Genomic DNA, 17,361 nt, shown 5'->3' on the forward strand with positions numbered 1-17,361 from the left:
AGGTCAAGGGGCGACCTGAGGGGGTGAGGCCGCGCGGCGCGCTACCAGCACTCTAGCGCGCTGCCGTGGAGTGATTAGAGCGACCGGTCGACGGTGTATCGCGTCCCGACCCGGCAGGCTGGTTCTGGTCCAGCGGGGTATTCCGGGACACCAGCGGCACCGTCTGGGCGGCCCGACGGGCTGCCGTACCGAGACGGCCGACGTTTCAGAGCCTTCGATTCGCCTCGAAGGCTCCGTCGGCTGGGCGTCCTTGAGGTGAGCCGCGCCGTCTGGTTGTAGTGTTGACCGCGGTAGCCCCCCTACCTCATCCGGGTTCTGACCTCGGAGGGGATCGGACGTCGGGCGTAAGAGTGCAGGGGAGTCGTTTAGTGGGTGGGCTCTAAAATCCTTGGGCCCGCGGTCTGCTCACAACACCATGCAGATCGTTGAGTCTCACATACCCCGCGCGCCCCTTTTGCGCGGGGACCTCGTAGGAGGTTCGGCCCTCTACCCGAAAAAAAAAAAAAAAAAAAAGGTGTTGTTTGTGTAGATACCTACAGAGCTTAGTTTATTTGGTTTATGATTATGTGATGTACGAAGCAGATTGTACAAACACGAATTGATTCTTTTTAGTTAGTTTATGATATGATTTTCAATGCTTAAAAAATTCAATAAATTGAACTGATTTTAAAATTTTATAGTATTAACAAAGTTGTGTAATTATTCTATTAAGCTGTGATTTCATAAGATCTCTTTTGTTTCTTTTATCTACAAATAATATCGAGGAAGAGTAATTAATTATGGTTCCAGTGCTTTATGATAGATGCCATAAGTTTACATATTGCTCCTAGATATAATTACAGTAAGTGATTAAGTTTTATTACGCAAATTGTGCAATTTTTGTTATTCTGTTTAAACATTTACCTCATTCCGTAATCATAATTGCAGTATGTAGTTCAAACTAAAGATTGTTACAGTAAGTCACACACTTACTGTACCAATGCTTAAAAAATGATTTTTTTTAATTATTAATTCCTTAATATAAATATTTTTTCAAGCTTTATAATTTAAATATTATTTCTAAATAAAAATAATAATAGGCAAATTGTTAAAAAAGTCTATATTTATCTTAAAAATTTATAAAAACTTAGATATGCTTTATACTTCGCGAGAAACGTCAAAAGTAAAATTGAAATCTTTAACCGCGTTTTTCTCAAAAGTGTCTCCAAGGCACTTACTGTATATATCACAAGCACGGCAGAAATGCTATCTATGTTTTTAAATTACAAGAGAAATAATGACAACCTTACTTGGTTTAATTCCTTTATATAATTTTAATTTATATTCCTGATATTGTATACCTAAATGAAATGAGGAATGAAATCATTGATATCTTTAATATGTTTGTTGTTGACAGTAATCTAATATATAAAATTCTCGTGTCACAATGTTCGTTCCCATACTCCTCCGAAACCACTTGACCGATTCTCATGAAAATTTTTATGCATATTCAGTAAGCCTGAGAATCGGATTTTTTTTTTTTGTCAGGAGAAAATCGCCGGACTTCCGCCCTCCACTGGGGATAGAGGGCGGGGCATGTCAGAGTCGAACTGACTAAAACCTCCTGTCGCTCAACAACCAACGTCCAAACCTCGCATGAGACAGAACTCATGAAAAGGCAAAGGGGGGAAAGTGAAGCGTTTAGTGCGGAGCACATCTCTCCCATCACCCTCCCCCTCGGGACGCCGGACCGGCGGTCGTCGGCGCCACGACCACCAGCCCTCTCGGTCGGCAGGCTATCCGAAGCCCGCCTAGATGGCGCCGGTTAGAGTGAGCTATCCTACGGAATACCCCGCTGGACCAGAACCAGCGTGGGTCGAGGATAGCCGGTCTTCCATCACCCGGATGCTCTTGCGTAAAACGCGTGCAGAGCAGCTTGCACGTCGTCTTCTTAGGCCCCCCTCGCCGGTCCCCAGAACGACATATGAGGGGGGACCCGAAACACTTAGAGGGCCAGGGCTTGGGCGAGATCCGCCTCCCTGGCCCCCGCTCGACGGCGGCGGGATTGTGCGTCTCTCACGCGCCCCGCCGCCTCCTTCTGCGAGATGGTGCACTCGCAGAAGTCGAGCATCGCCTTCCACGACTCGTCGTCGCCGAGCATCGATGCCATAACACTCGGCAACGACAAGTCGTTTCCTACTTTTGCGACGAGGACACGGCGCCATCCCTCCCATGCGGGGCAGGCGACAAGCGTATGCTCTGCCGTAGCTAGTATGCTATGCTAGTAGAGCGTATGCTATGCTCCAAGTCGCAATCACAATGGTGCTGAGAATCGGCTACTATCTATTTTTCATACCCCTAAGTGATTAAGGTTGTCCACCCCTAACATATTTTTTTTATTTGGACTTTTTGTTTTGTTATAAATGAGGTATTATGTGATTGAATGAGGTTTTGTTATTTTTATTATATATTCCCTCATCGTTCACAGCACTACATACCTCTTTCACTCATTTACCATATCCTTACAATAAGTTAGGTTTTTTTTCTACACTAGAAATTCCCTAGAAATCTTATATATGGCAAAACAATGTTTGCCGGGTCAGCTAGTAACAATATAAAATTATAACTTTGTATTTTGTTCAACCTATTGATTTTTGACATTGTGGCAGAACGTTAATTAAGGCGATTAGAATTATCGTCTTCGAAAAATAAGATAGAGCATCATTCGCTGCGAGTAATTATCCGAGGTCCGCACTATAATTGAAGCGGACCTCCACTAAAAACCAATAACAACGCTTTATTTGATTTACGATCGCCTAATGCTCACGTGTGCGGACTTTATTAGCATTTATTAAGATAATTCAAGTACTAACATTGACTGAGAGATAGATCGCTTTTGATTTACCGCAAAAAACAAACTTTTCATCGTTTTTTATTCCATTACGAGGCTTTGTGTTGAATTTCATAACCCACGAAACAACTTTAAATATTTTTTGGAACGAAGTTCCTTATGGGACAATGCGGAGGGGTACCCTAACCGGGAAAAAACGTCCGTAACGTAAGATTTTTTATTATTTATGTATAGTCTTAGTATGATGGCTATACAATGTCTAATTAATAGTCTACGTGATGACTTATAATAGAAAATTTAGAAATATCTTTTTTTGTTTTGTTTTATCTATTTATGAGATTATTGCGTATAATTAAATTTTGTTTCAAGTAACCACATTTAATTTCTCGGACATCAATTTAATTATTTTTATTTTTATCAATAAAAAAATCATAATAAAAAATGTATACCCGAATAATTATTTTCTTTATACCTCGAATAGAACTTAAAATTGATATTTTTATAATAAGGAACTTCGTTCCTACCCGGTGTCCCACGACGCCACACATCTTTTTTTTTAAATGACCATAAATAAAAAACATTGTATCTTTTATTAAAGTACTTAGACTGTTTATATGCCTTGTAATTTTATATGCAACAGAGGAAAATTGTTTAATAGCCTCCCATACATGGACAGTTTTTCGTTTAAATCTCCTTGACCGGTTGAAAAATCATCTCGCATGTAGGTATTTCGACCTAACAACGGCCGAATCACGAATGATGGCCGGACGGAATTAAGAGATCCAATTAGATCCGCCTGACTGTCTGGACTGACTGGCATTTGTATGTTCAAATAATGGAATGTCAAATAGTCGACTCCCGTTCTGTAAATATTAAAGTATTTCTTAGGAGTTAATTTCGTTTATTCGTTAAGAAAAAACAATGCAAAAGTAGAGAGAGAGGAACAGGGAGAGAGAAAGAGGGAGAGAGAGAGAGGGAGGGAGAGAAGGACATAGGAGGGAGAATTTTTATATTTTAAGTTGAAATATTATTGAAAATGAACAGAATACAATACCGTTTTCTTCAATACATTGTACATAGTAGAACCTCTATTTGGATACAAATTTGACTAGCTGGCTTATTACCAATGCGAACGATTTATTACCCGGTACAATTGCAACTGTGGTCGAACACGGACAACGACAGTCTAATTGTGGGTTGCACAGCGAACAATGCATGAATGAATAACATATTAGACTAGGTCTGAAACTAGATACGTTGTTTGGTATGCTGGAAATAAATTAACGTTCTATTATTAATGAATTTACTTCTTACGTTTAATTTATTTCTACTGATGGTAGGACATCTTGTGAGTCCACACGGGTAGGTACCATCACCCTGCCTATTTCTGCCGTGAAGCAGTAATGCGTTTTGGTTTGAAGGGTGCGGCAGCCGTTGTAATTAAATTGCATTTACGTTGTAGATGTCTATGGGCTCCGGTAGCCACTTAACACCAGGTGGGATGTGAGATCGTTCAACCAACTAAGCAATAAAAAATAACTAAAAAATTACATTAAAGTAAACTACCCCGCAAAATAGCATAAAGTATCAGTTTAGGTGTTAACAGCGTTGATTCAGTGTAATAAACTGCAGACTACAAGTCATTGTAAGCCCGCCAATTACCTCAGTGGTGACCTACTAGGTGGTGACATACTTTTTGTTTTAAAATTGTAAGCCCGCAATCTATAGTGGTGACAGCTAGTGGATGACCCCGTATTACACGAGTTCGTTGACCCGATACCTCAACCAATTCTGTGTTACATTGCGTAGAGCAATAGTGAAATAAATTCAAGTATTTTGTTTTGATTATTCATTTATTGTCGATGCCTATAGATATGATTCTCTATAGGTTCAAAGGAACACTATCCTGCAAATAATATATATAAGAGTTATAAATTGTTAAATACGGATGAGCAAGTAGTTCGTGGTTTTCGGATAGACTTTTCAATCTTGCCCCTATGCCGGTTTAAGGTACATCAGAGTGTCGTTCCGGCCCATAAAACTGCCCCCAAACTACTGAAGTATACGGAGTGAGACCTTTTGGAAATGCATTAATAGCTAATTATTTATTGAATGGAAAACTTTAGATTTTCAAAATCACTTTGACTAAGCTATGTTGCACAGGAACACTATTTGGGATTTTAATCTATTATCTTATTATTGTGACTAAGACTAAGATTTCATATCTTTGTCCGCGTCGATCGTAGTGACGCTAATATTCCCAAATAACACAAATTGCAGTGCCAAATTAAAATCAGTCCTAATTTTTATTTACAAACTGGCAGTTATTGTGTTAAAAGTTTATATATTGTAGGAATTAAGGGCAATATTTGCGTGTTCTTAGGATGGATAGATTTTAGATACTCTTTTATTGATTTAATCGTTATTTATTTTGTATTAAAATCGTTGTCGTCGTGACAACAACTAGGTGTCATTTTTCTGCTTTTTCACTGTCATGTACAATCATCCATCCATCAAAAAAAAAACAATGATAAAATCCGTCTCCATATCTAACTGCCTCGCTCCAAACTAACGCGAACTAAGATTGTAAGTCGAAAAACTTGTTCGTTTGTCTCTCGTAGTCTACCGGGTAGATAAGTGAATTTATTATCTCATTCTCGACCACCTCACTTTGCGGACTCTGTAGTTTTGAAGTCGAACTCGAAGGACGGGACCCGCATCACGTTTCTTAAATTTCGTCACGAATCGCAGTGAATACTAATTAGCTCTGTCGATCTCGTTGATATATTGGCAAGGAAATAATATCAAAATAAAATTAGGTTTTTGTGCAATAAGCAGATGAGATTCGTAAAAATTGTTTGGCAATGCCAAGGCAACAATGTAAATATTTTTAAAATTATTACAGATAAAAGACTTTTCGGGCTCAACTATAAAAAAAAATTTCAAATTTTTTATATTGTCTAAATATATTATAGAAGTAATAGTATTTGAAAATAGAATCATAATAGGGTACAAACTTACAATTTCAATTAATTATAGTCGAATTTCGACTACTGCGAGACCACTAGTATATAGAAAACGCCTATTATATTTTTTACTAGTTTAAATGTTATTAGTTTAAACAGTGTTGATTTCCTATCATGTTCTTTCATAAGACTTTATTAACTTACTAATAAAATCCACATAAAAATGGCGACGTTTTAATTAAACTAGTATTCGCCCAGCAATTGTAATTCCTCCAAAATTATGGACATCTTGTTGGTGATATTTCGTTCTGCTATTGAAATTTTGTTAAATAATGATAAAAATAATAGAGCTCGTCAGAAGCTGCAAAATAAAACAGAGAGCGGCTTTTAAATTGACAAACATGTGGTGGTGCTGAGCTGTTTGCATTTGCCTACTTATCTAAAGATTTCTTTAAGTAATTGCCAATGATCTTTTTGAGCACACGCTTATTCAAAAAATGGTTTACGCTTTATCTCTGTAATTCAAAACAAAAATAACTGAGGAGCTTAAAAGAGTCAATAAATGCATCAACAAGGCCTCACTTTTTGAGAATTATCCGCAGATATTTGTGCAAATTCCGTTTGTTAAGCGGCTTAAAATAAAAATTTCGGACGAGTGAACGCACTTTGCAGACCAACAGTTCGTACATCGTGTTCGAAATTTTAATTCATTTTCAGAGTTTTCTTTGGAAACTAATAGAACCTTATCTTTTTGAACGAAGTTTCTTATGGAACGATGCGGAGGGGTACCCTAACCGGGAAAAAACGTCCGTAACGTAAGATTTTTATTAGTAATGCACACAGTGTACGACTTAAGTTTGTACGCCTAATAACGTACAAAAAATAACACATGTTTTTATCATTCATTGACCACGATCTCAGAGCGTTCGTTTGCGCAATACACTAAATCTTATGCAAACAACAGTGAATGAAGTGTACCACAATAAGTTCGCACGTTTCCGAATGACCGTGGGTTGTTGCGAAACCTCCTGTTTTATTTTCTTTATACCTCGAATAGAACTTTAAATTAAGATTTTTATAATAAGGAACTTCGTTCCTATCCGGTGTCCCACGACACCACACATCTTTTTTTTTATTTTCTTGATTTTTGTTACTTATATAACAAGTAACTTAAGCAGCAGTATACTGAAAAGTAGTTATTGGCGGATTTTAGGGTTATCAATAATAAAAATTTTGAAATAGTCATTTTTAACCCAATAAAAAAAAACATAAATTGTAATAAATAAACGAATATATATCTTGGAGGTATCAGTGATTATTGCCCAATTTTGATTACTGGACTGCACTTTAAATCTCGTTATGATGAGGGATGCCTGAGATTAATAAAAAAAACAAAAAATACCACGATGTATTTGAATGCACTCGAGATTCAATGCCGCATCGGCGCGGTCATCTGGCTACAAGCCAAACAAAACACGTCGTACGCAAATACACACTGTCCATCCTTACGCATCCACGGTCTGTCAAAGATCAATACAATTAATATGTAGACTTCAAAATATTTTCATACTCAAGGTAATATTTTATGACGAAGTCTGGTCACTAATTTTAGCCTTAAACAATCGAATAAAATCGCAAATTTCTCCTAAATAATTCAAAATCTTTGTACTTCAACTGGAGCGAATTGATTCGCCTTCGATATCGACATCCATCCCTGCGGTCTCGCAACCTACGTTGTACTAGAACATATATGAGATAGAAGTTGAGAAGGTTGATATGTGAAGAAACTGTGGATGATGAAAGGAAGTGATAGAGATTGGGTCCAAAGTTGCACAACTCGTAACTTTTGGTTAATAGCGTGATGACTTGTCACTGTGATTCTTGATCTCAAAGGCGCTAATTGTATAAATAATTACGTATCACACGTGTAACTTAACCCAGCGGTGCCATGCGTGCTTATTAATTAACCAAGATGTTACAGATTCATTTGGCTATGCCCATGTCTATGGACAGGGGTGTCTTCGCTTTGCGGACCGATCTTTAAACTGGCTTTGATCCGATAAGATACATAGAATCATTCTCTTACCCACGTATCAGCTCGCTGAGCTTCTCGCCGGATCTTCTCAGCGGGTCGCGATTCCGATCCGGTAGTAGATTCATTCGCGAAGCAGTTGCTCTTGAGTTGTTAAGTCTCCTTCGGAGGCGCTCGGGCAGCTGTTAGCAAATCCCACCCCTTCTGGCTAAGCCTTTGCTCGCCCACCTGTCCTGGTGAAACTGAAAAGGCCTCCGGGCTACCAGTAAATCTTCAAATTCAATCATAAAAAAAAAAAACATTCCCTAGGCCAAACTGAAGTTTTCAGAAAACTTCATTGAAATCGGTCCAGCCATTTCGAAGTCTATAAAGGACCCTTGTCAACAAAGTTAATCAATGATTTTGAATTCGTCATTTCTACTATATTTGTTCTATAATGTCCGCCCATCGCAGTTTCCGGCTCGGGGGCCGACGGTCAACAAACCGACAAGCACTCACATTGCTCACCGTCAACTCTTTGTCTCAACTCCTTGAAACTGAAGCGCTTCAACTTGTTGTCATTAGTCTGGTATACCACGAGTGTTAGTATATCTACGGTACGTCTACTTAAAATTATGGTATATATAAATATAACGGAAATAAAAGGAAGGGAAAAAAGGATGAATCGTTTCCATCGCACCGCCCGCCACTGGAGTAGAGTTCATCCATACTACCTGGAGCCACTGCGGTTATCCACAGTGCGTTTCCAGAAGTTTTTTTTGCCACGTACCATCCGGCAATGGAATGAGCTCCCCTCCACGGTGTTTCCCGAGCGCTATGACATGTCCTTCTTCAAACGAGGCTTGTGGAGAGTATTAAGCGGTAGGCAGCGGCTTGGCTCTGCCCCTGGCATTGCTGAAGTCCATGGGTGACGGTAACCACTCACTATCAGGTGGGCCGTGTGCTCGTGTGCCTACAATGGCAATTAAAAAAAAAAAAAATTAAAAGCTTGCTCTATTTTGAAATCGATTCCAATTAAAATACTTATCATAATATAGATTTACTGGTGCTGAGAAATCACAGTTGGTTTATTTGAACGTAAATCTAAAATTGACTTGACAAAAGAAGTTTACATTGTCAAATTTCTATTAAAACGAAATATGTTTCTCAGCGGCGTGTATTTATGGCTTGTTTTTTGTTTGGTCTAAAATTTTCCAAAGTATCTGAAGGTGCCCAAAACCTGTGGAGTTTAAATTGTCAATTTAAAATAAGATTTTTCGAAAGGGCTAATTTCTCTACTGCCTATTTCGACTGCTCGTACTGGAACGAGTTAACATCACGCAGTGTAATCCTGCTGCGAAGAAATTTTACATTTCAGGATTTGATCATAAAGTATTTAAATATGTACTAATTGAACATGGTGACATTTAGTCTAATAAAGAATTCGAAGTGTAACAAAAGATATGAACAACAAACAGCATTTTGATTTATTGAATCTTGAATGAGTCATGAAACAAGTACTTTATTTGCTTCTAATTGATTTGTAAATGCTTGATTATTTTCCAAACTCATTTATATATTTATTTACCGAATCTGGCATTCGAGTTTTTTAAAACTTAGATGCAAAGTGAAGACTGCTGTGGATGACATTAGGAACGCTAAAGAACTGGAATATCGCCGCTTAGAAGCTTCCATACACTTGTTAAGCCTCATTTGTAGAGATATTTTTACATCTCACAAAAAAATCCTACACATAATATTCACGTATAGCAAAACCGTTAAAATGACACAGCGCTATTTCGTCGCGAATCTTCGCCACGGGCACACGCCGATTACGAAACATAATGCGTAATATTTTCAATGATACAAGTAAAACGGTCAATACGGGTGCAGATTACAATGAAACCGATGAGTTCGCATAATTTTATTGATCTAAATACGTTCGAGTCATTGATCATTCGGTCAATAATACACATTAAGCTTGTCACTATTCACTAGTGATGTAAATGTGTATAATATTGTAAATATTGTAAATTCTCGAAGATCAGATACATTTTACAGAGTTTCGTACCTTTGTAAATAACATTACTTGTATAAAGTACTTACTAATAATAATATGGAATGCATCCGTGGCCTTAAAGGTAAGTTATCCGATGCACTCATATCAAGTAATGGGCTTTCGGGATCAGTCAAAAAGTACTTAGGTTATTAACTATGGCTGTCTTCACCGTTGGTTAGCCAGGGGAGTAGTTAGAGGTTGCCACAATAAAGGCTGCGTCGATGTCACGAACGAAGTAGCATTCTGATGGTGACTTTAAAAACTTATAGATAGATTATTTTAAGATAAGAAATAAAACATTACAACAACAGTTACAAATAACAAAATTATTTAGTAGGTAGGAATTGAAGAATAATTACATTAGTACTAACTAATTGCGTTGTAACTGAATTTATTTGGAGAGGACTTTCTTTCTAAATCTACTGCTAATTTCAATATCGGCATTCGACTTATTCGATAGATATTCAAAGATATCGATAATGTTGTAACTTTACCACAACACTATCACAGTGTTGTACAAGTCTCAAAGTTGACCGATGGAGCGTGCCAAATCAATCGATCAATCATAACGCTTCCTTTTCATCTCTAACCAAAACCAGGTGTGGACCCTTCTGTCTCCAACTAGAGAATTATAATATTTTTAATTTTATTATTTCATCAAACCGATGAAGCACTTCAAGTTGATTTTCAAGTTCTGATTTAACCACAAAATTTAGTTCATCACCCGACCTTCAGTAGTAAAAATGCTATAAAAATCCCGTTATAATTTACGTAATTACTGATGGTAGGGCGTGTTGTGAGCATGCAAGGGAAAGAACCACAAACTCAGCTATTTAAAAAGAAATAGAAATGCACCACTGTAAAAATGTGTAAGACTTTTGGAAAAAAGTAATGTTTTAAACTTGATATAAAATTTAGTTACAAATAGGCTATTTAGAAATACTAAAATAAAACCCTTGTCGTAGGGTACCAATCTGGTACCAATCTAGAAGCAGGTATTACTTTTGCCAATTATTAAACGACCTTCGCTGTGAATGTCCGGTTTTATACCTTAAAATTCCAATACTTCAATATTAAAATCTCTACAAACACAAACCTCGAAGGCTGATCCCTCGCAGCCGATAACTTCCCGTATCAAACTACGAAACCATATTTATCACACCCTCGTACATTGTTTGACCAAAGTTTTCAAACGACCCGAATCTCGGTAACACCATCGGAACCCTTGTTTACGCCCAATAAAAATCGCCAAGTCCGGTCAGGATATCGTGAATTTTCCAACCCTCAAAAATTTTCATTAAGCCAACTCGATCTGTTGTTCCGTCAATCGATAACAACTCTTAACCCACTCGTTTAAGGTTTACGCTGAGCGCATACGTTTTTGACGTCCCCTTGATTCGGTCCATATGTTGGAAACAAGTGAACTGGCTTCTTAACACACTGGACACCCTAAGTAGTGTTTGAGGGTGGAAAATTTTGGTTTATTGGTATTTCTTATGGGTTGATTTTCACATGTTTGTAAGGCTCTAAGGGTCGCGTAGGGTGAAATTGAGTGGTTTATTGATGTGAAAAATTCCCACGGTCTTAGAGATTTATTTGTTGCCAGATTTCTGAATAAATCCTACCAACATTGCTACTATGACCGTTCATTTAAAAAACGTTTAGTAGAACCACAGCTATATTTCATATCACGTTGTAAAATATTAACCGGTAAAAGTACTCATTGTAAACCAGAGCCCGTAGTTTTAAGCAGTTTTAAACAGTCTCGGTTTGAAGGGTTTTATTATAGCCTTTATCATACCACAAACTAAATTTCGACACCAGGTCTCTAAGTGGATTATGACTATAGCGTTGCAGTTTCTTTGGATTTAAGCACCTAGGCCTATTCTATAATTATATTAAATCATTAGTAGTTTATTTTCCACACTATAGCGGTGCCTAAGCAAAGCCTCAGCTACATAATAATTCACGCAACCCTCAACAGCGGAAGTCAATTGGGCGGAAAGGCGTCTTGACCGCGGAGGTCGAGTGACCCTTCCCGCTTCAATCATAAGGCTTTTTATGAGGGCGCTTTACGAGTCCCTTTGAAATTTCCAGATATTTCGGGAAATTAGCCGACCTCTACGGGTATATAGGTTATAGTAACACCGGAAAACAAAATTGCTATGTAAAGTAGAATGGATATTTCTTTAAGTTTAGGCTACTTAATATTCTTAATTAATTACATTGACATTCTCTTAGTAGTAGCTACAATTTGGTACTATTCAGCTTAATTTAAAGTCTACTTTTTATTGCTTAGATGGGTGGATGAGCTCACAGCCCACCTGATGTTAAGTGGTTACTGGAGCCCATAGACATCTGCAACGTAAATGCGCCACCCACCTTGAGATATAAGTTCTAAGGTGTCAAGTATAGTTACAACGGCTGCCCCACCCTTCAAACCGAAACGCTTTACTGCTTCACGGCAGAAATAGGCAGGGCGGTGGTACCTACCCGCGCGGACTCTCAAGAGGTCCTACCACCAGTAAGCTTCACTATCTTCAAACACTTCACAACTTCACTTTCAATCGCCTATTATATATTAGTGGAATCTTCTTCTTGCCCATTATATGGCGCTGGTGCAGCATAATCTCTTGACCCATTCAAGGCTGTCCTACTTCATCTATACACTCATTCCTTCTCTCTCAAATCTACTTTCACACAGACCATCCAAGTCTTTTTAGGGCACTTATTCCTTTTTTTTTTTTTTTTTTTTTTTATGATTGAAAGATTACTGGTGGCCCGGAGGCCTTTCCAGCTTCACCAGGACAGGTGGGCGAGCAAAGGCTCAGCCAGGAGGGGTGGGATTTGCTAACAACTGCCTGAGCGCCTCCGAAGGAGACCTAACAACTCAAGAGCAATTGCTTCGCGAATGAATCTACTACCGGATCGGAATCGCGCACTTATTCCTCTTGGTGTCCTCTGTAGTGGAATTATTTATTACCTTACTAATTTTCATTTCTATCCTGATTTAAAAATCCCAGGTTTTAACATTTACAAAAACAGTAAACCCTAAAGTTCAAGGCGGTCCAGAACATCAAGTTGAATAAAAATACCATTATTCATTCAAGTTTTGCCACAAAATTTAACCTCAAATGTATCTAATTGAAAATCTCAACGGCTAAGAAAAACTTTTAAAATATAATTTTAACAACTTCATACAAACAAAACAAATAAACGATATAGCAATGTATTTCACAAAAAAAATAAACAATCCAAATATCCCGTCACACCAAAAACTATAACCGTTCGCTAGCAACTCTAAACAAAAGGACTACTACAAATTTTCACAAACAAAATCAATTGGCGACATAATCTAAACATCATTTCAGTAGATCGTTTAAACAAATGACACTTTGACAACCGTCTGTAGAAGTAACAGAACCGTGACAAAGAACAGTATAGTTGGCGGCATGATCTTTTCGGTTTTGTTCGCTGTGAGTATCTGTTTCGAAATGATCGGCATCGCAAAGGCCTGGTTGTTGCAGCGATTTAGCTGAAAAGAAAGACCATCGTAGTATTACAAGCTCAATGTATATTTTTTTTTTTCCTACCTATCCTAGTAACCTAGTATCCGTAAATTCTAGATTCGCCGAGCTTGTAGGTGAGTTCAAGGGGCTACACCAGCGGTCGGGGAACGGGGGTAAAATGAAACTTTTATGAGTAAAAAGTATATATTGAAGTGAAACTTCTTTAGAATCGTTAAATTTTTAGTTATTGTTTTCTTTTCAAAATTATCATGGGGGCTATAATATGAAAGATACTAAAAAGAAGCGATTTCGTTTTTTTTTGTTCTTCGCCATGGGGCAATATCAACTTACACAAAAATATTTTGGGGTAATAATTAAAAAAGTTCCCCGACCGCTGGGCTACACGAACCCTAGCAAGAGCCGTCCTTCGCAGAATCTACCACCGGATCGGAAACGCGATCCACTGAGAAGATCCAGCGAGAAACTCAGTGGGCTGTGCCTCAGGGTTAATTTACTCGTCGAGCCCTTCGTCACAAGCGACGGGTAAGCTCAATACAAAGCCGCTACATTATTTTCTTATACTAGCTCACAGCCAACCTAGCTGTTACCTAGCCAGTTAATTAGTGGCGACCCGGGCCCATAGTGATGACGTCAATGCTCCCACTCACTTTGAGAGGTGAATTCAAGTCTCCAGTTGGTATTGAGATAAAGCCGCCCGACGCTTCGCGGATCGCAGAAACAAGCGGATTAGGTCCAGCCTATCTCAAGCCCAGTAAACTTATTAAATATTGTTGTCAATACCAAGGAAGCTATTGTTGAAAGTTAAACTCATATGTGAATTCAAAGGATTGAACGCATGATATATTTTTATTGTTGTTTCAAACAGAAGAGCATGCGGCCTACATGACTTTCTTTAGTCTCACTGCCGCGCGTGGACATCAGCACTAACTGGAGCCGAAACAAAACCTCTGTCTAATGCTAAATTTCTCGATTAATTCTACATTATTGAGCTAGACCAAAGCATTATAAACAGCGGAGAACAGTGATTCGCTTTCCTGCCATTATCGATATTTAGCGAAACCAGCCCGTCTTCAATTTCAAAACAACAATTAGATTTAATTGAAATAAAACTCTAACACCAACCTCACAGCATGTAGTGTCCGGTGAACCGACGCACCCAGACTTACATCCACGTATAACGGCTTCGTAGTTATTGTCACTGCCTCTTGACGTAACAGACGTGAAGCACTTATCCTCTGTACTGTGACAGGTGATCACGTGAACTCTAAGAACCAAACAAAATTATAATTTTCAATCGGCGCTAGGCATTTAAACAATTTCATTTAGATTAAATGGTCTTTTTAAAACATCGTCAGCTTTTGAAGCTTTAGGCGCTATCTAATGGTGATTTAAAAGGAATTTTAACCCACTTACACCTCAAGTTGATAAACATAAATTTAATTTTAAGTTTGCTCCTAAATCCATCAATAAAAATGTTAATTTTTCATTTTATTCATTTCTATATTTTTCATATTTTTTTATTTATTTCATTAACTAATTTTAAATCGTTTGTTCTTCCAAACATACTTTCATAAATAATTACAATAGAAATAGTTACAAAAGCTTGGCCAATACCTATGCTTGGCGGGATCTAGACACGATCTAATGGGCGTATCGGTTTTGTAAGCGCAGACGTAGCACTCCAAAAGCCGTCTGCTGGTAGTTCTCGTGAGTGGAGCAATAGTCTTGGGAGCGGCGAGGACCGGCGGTGCTCTTCGACCAGGAGCCTCAATCTTCTCCGGTGGTTCATCTTCTTCTTCGTCGCCGTTATCCTCTTCCCCTTCCCCGCCGTCTTCGTTTTGTCTACGCAGAAACAAAAAAAAGTACAGTTGCTTTTTTGCAACGAAGGAAATGCGGAGGGGTACCCTAACCGGGAAAAAACGTCCGTAACGTAAGATTTTTATTAGTAATGCACACAGTGTACGACTTAACTTTGTAATAACGTACAAATTAGTAATGCACACAGTGTACGACTTAACTTTGTAATAACGGACAAAAAATAGCATATTTTTTATCATTCATTGACCACGATCTCAGAGCGTTCGTTTGCGCGATACACTAACTCTTATACAAACAACCGTGAATGAAGCGTACCACAATAAGCTCGCACGTTACCGAATAACCGTGGGTTGTTGCGAAACCTCCAGTTATATTTTCTTTATACCTCGAATAGAACTTTAAAATTTTATAATGAGGAACTTCGTACCTATCCGGTGTCCCACGACACCACACATCTTTTTTTAACTTTAAAACTACTTATAGTCTCTCCGTACGTTATTGAAGGGCACTTTAGTTATTTGGACTACTAGCTTAGTACAAATAAGAATTATCATAGAAAAAATAAGTATCTTGCATTTTCTTGTCGCCTTTCATCGCATTGTAATAATACTCTACAGTGCTTAGACATACACTCTGACTAATAAATATAGAGATGCGGGAGCCGAATCCAGACTGTGGTATCTTTGTGAAAGAAATTACGTGGTATCGAAATTTCTGGTATCTTATCCGTCTCTAGCATATGTAACGCAGGAGAGAATCCCAATTTGGGACTGTCGAATGCTTCCAATAGTACGCATTTATGTTGTGTCCATGTATCCGTAGCTTACACTCTATCCACCGTTTGTCTGTTAGTAAAACCTCAAAGTCCTAGATTAGCCGGATGATTGAATCAGAATAGAAAAACTAATGAAATAACTATGCGGGAGTATTATAATGCAAACTCCAAATATCTATGTATTTAGTTGAATAATTAATATTTTTTATTAAGATACCATTTCTTATTTTTAAAGTATTTTAATAAATCTATATTATGATTTAGTGGTTGATCGTAAGTTAATCCTGCACGGACAAAGAAAAAATTCATCCCATTAACATGGCACTTGGTAATGTTGTTGGCACTCCCGGGAAATTTACTATTATAGTACCACGAAGGGATGATTTCACACATTTTCCAGAAGGCACAAAAAAACTTACTCATCGTCATCGTCTTCATCCATTTTGGAGCCAGTTCGCATCGGCAGCAGAAGCAACACGGCCAGAACAAAACAGTACCTCCACCGAACCATTTCCACTTTAGGGAAATTATCAAGAAAATATCAATATTAAACACAAAAATCCATTACATTTTTCATATTATTACAGAATCACTAATTTTATTTTTATCTTCAAAATTTTCCTCTAGAATTTTACATTTGACAACACATCTGACGGATGAATTTGATTTCAGAATTTCTGGCTGTTTTTCATGTCTTCCCATAATTAAAGGTTTGTTAAAATTCTGTCGTATTCTTTATTATCTATGGAAGAATAGATTTCGGTATAATAAAAACAAATTCATAGTAAAGTCGTTCGAAGGCAAAAGTTAGTTTCAAGAATTAAAAGCGCGTTGTGAGCTATAGTTTGCTACCATTATTTTGTTCATTCTTTCTACAAAAAAAAAACACTTTGTCTTGGTAGGCAGACAGATTATGGTCTTAAAATGGACAGTTCATCATTCACATGACGGTACCCACATTTTGTATCCTTCAAACATCTATACAAATAATAAAAATTTGAGGTTGTTTATTACCGCCACCTTTTATTGAAATTATAAACGCAAAATCTACTCACAGGTAGGTGGCGCTGTTATCAAATACGCTTGCAAGTGGAATTAATAAAGGCTATTTTTTTCTAATTGGAATGGTTTGTCTTATTTCATATATAATGTTTCACATATAAAACAATATTATTATATTTTTTCTGAATAAAGTACCGTAAACTATAAAAGTACTAATTATAAATTTGATTGGAAAACTTTTATTGCTTACTCTGAAATTTATTTTTTAACAACACACATCCTCTAATTAACGACACATCCTTTAAAAAAAGGGGTAGTTACAGTGGTAGTTCACAGTTTTAGTAAATGCCTATTTAAGCGTTAAGTAGGG

At 37.6% G+C, this 17,361-nt stretch overlaps 1 protein-coding gene across 1 annotated transcript; it reads right to left on the reverse strand.

The window, feature by feature from the left end:
- Positions 1–13,158: 13,158 nt before the first annotated feature.
- Positions 13,159–16,500, reverse strand: LOC114246342 (uncharacterized). Its single transcript, XM_028178816.2, has 4 exons — positions 16,409–16,500; positions 15,011–15,238; positions 14,519–14,660; positions 13,159–13,401 (listed from the first exon to the last, which is right to left on the reverse strand). Exons 1-4 carry the CDS (start codon positions 16,498–16,500, stop codon positions 13,246–13,248), a joined length of 618 nt encoding a protein of 205 aa, XP_028034617.2. The 3' UTR covers positions 13,159–13,245.
- Positions 16,501–17,361: the final 861 nt, after the last annotated feature.

The sequence above is a fragment of the Bombyx mandarina genome, chromosome 18, assembly GCF_030267445.1.
Source record: "Bombyx mandarina strain Sakado chromosome 18, ASM3026744v2".
Taxonomy (NCBI): domain Eukaryota; kingdom Metazoa; phylum Arthropoda; class Insecta; order Lepidoptera; family Bombycidae; genus Bombyx; species Bombyx mandarina.

Bases quoted from the DNA above. Each gene is read 5' to 3' on its own strand.
- LOC114246342 (XM_028178816.2), bottom strand. From the start codon at position 16,500: ATGGTTCGGTGGAGGTACTGTTTTGTTCTGGCCGTGTTGCTTCTGCTG. The intron at 15,239-16,408 runs GTAAGTTTTTTT...GTTTCTGCGTAG, and splicing joins GATGAAGACGATGACGATGA to ACAAAACGAAGACGGCGGGG. The intron at 13,402-14,518 runs GTTGGTGTTAGA...CTTTCTTTTCAG, and splicing joins CGGACACTACATGCTGTGAG to CTAAATCGCTGCAACAACCA.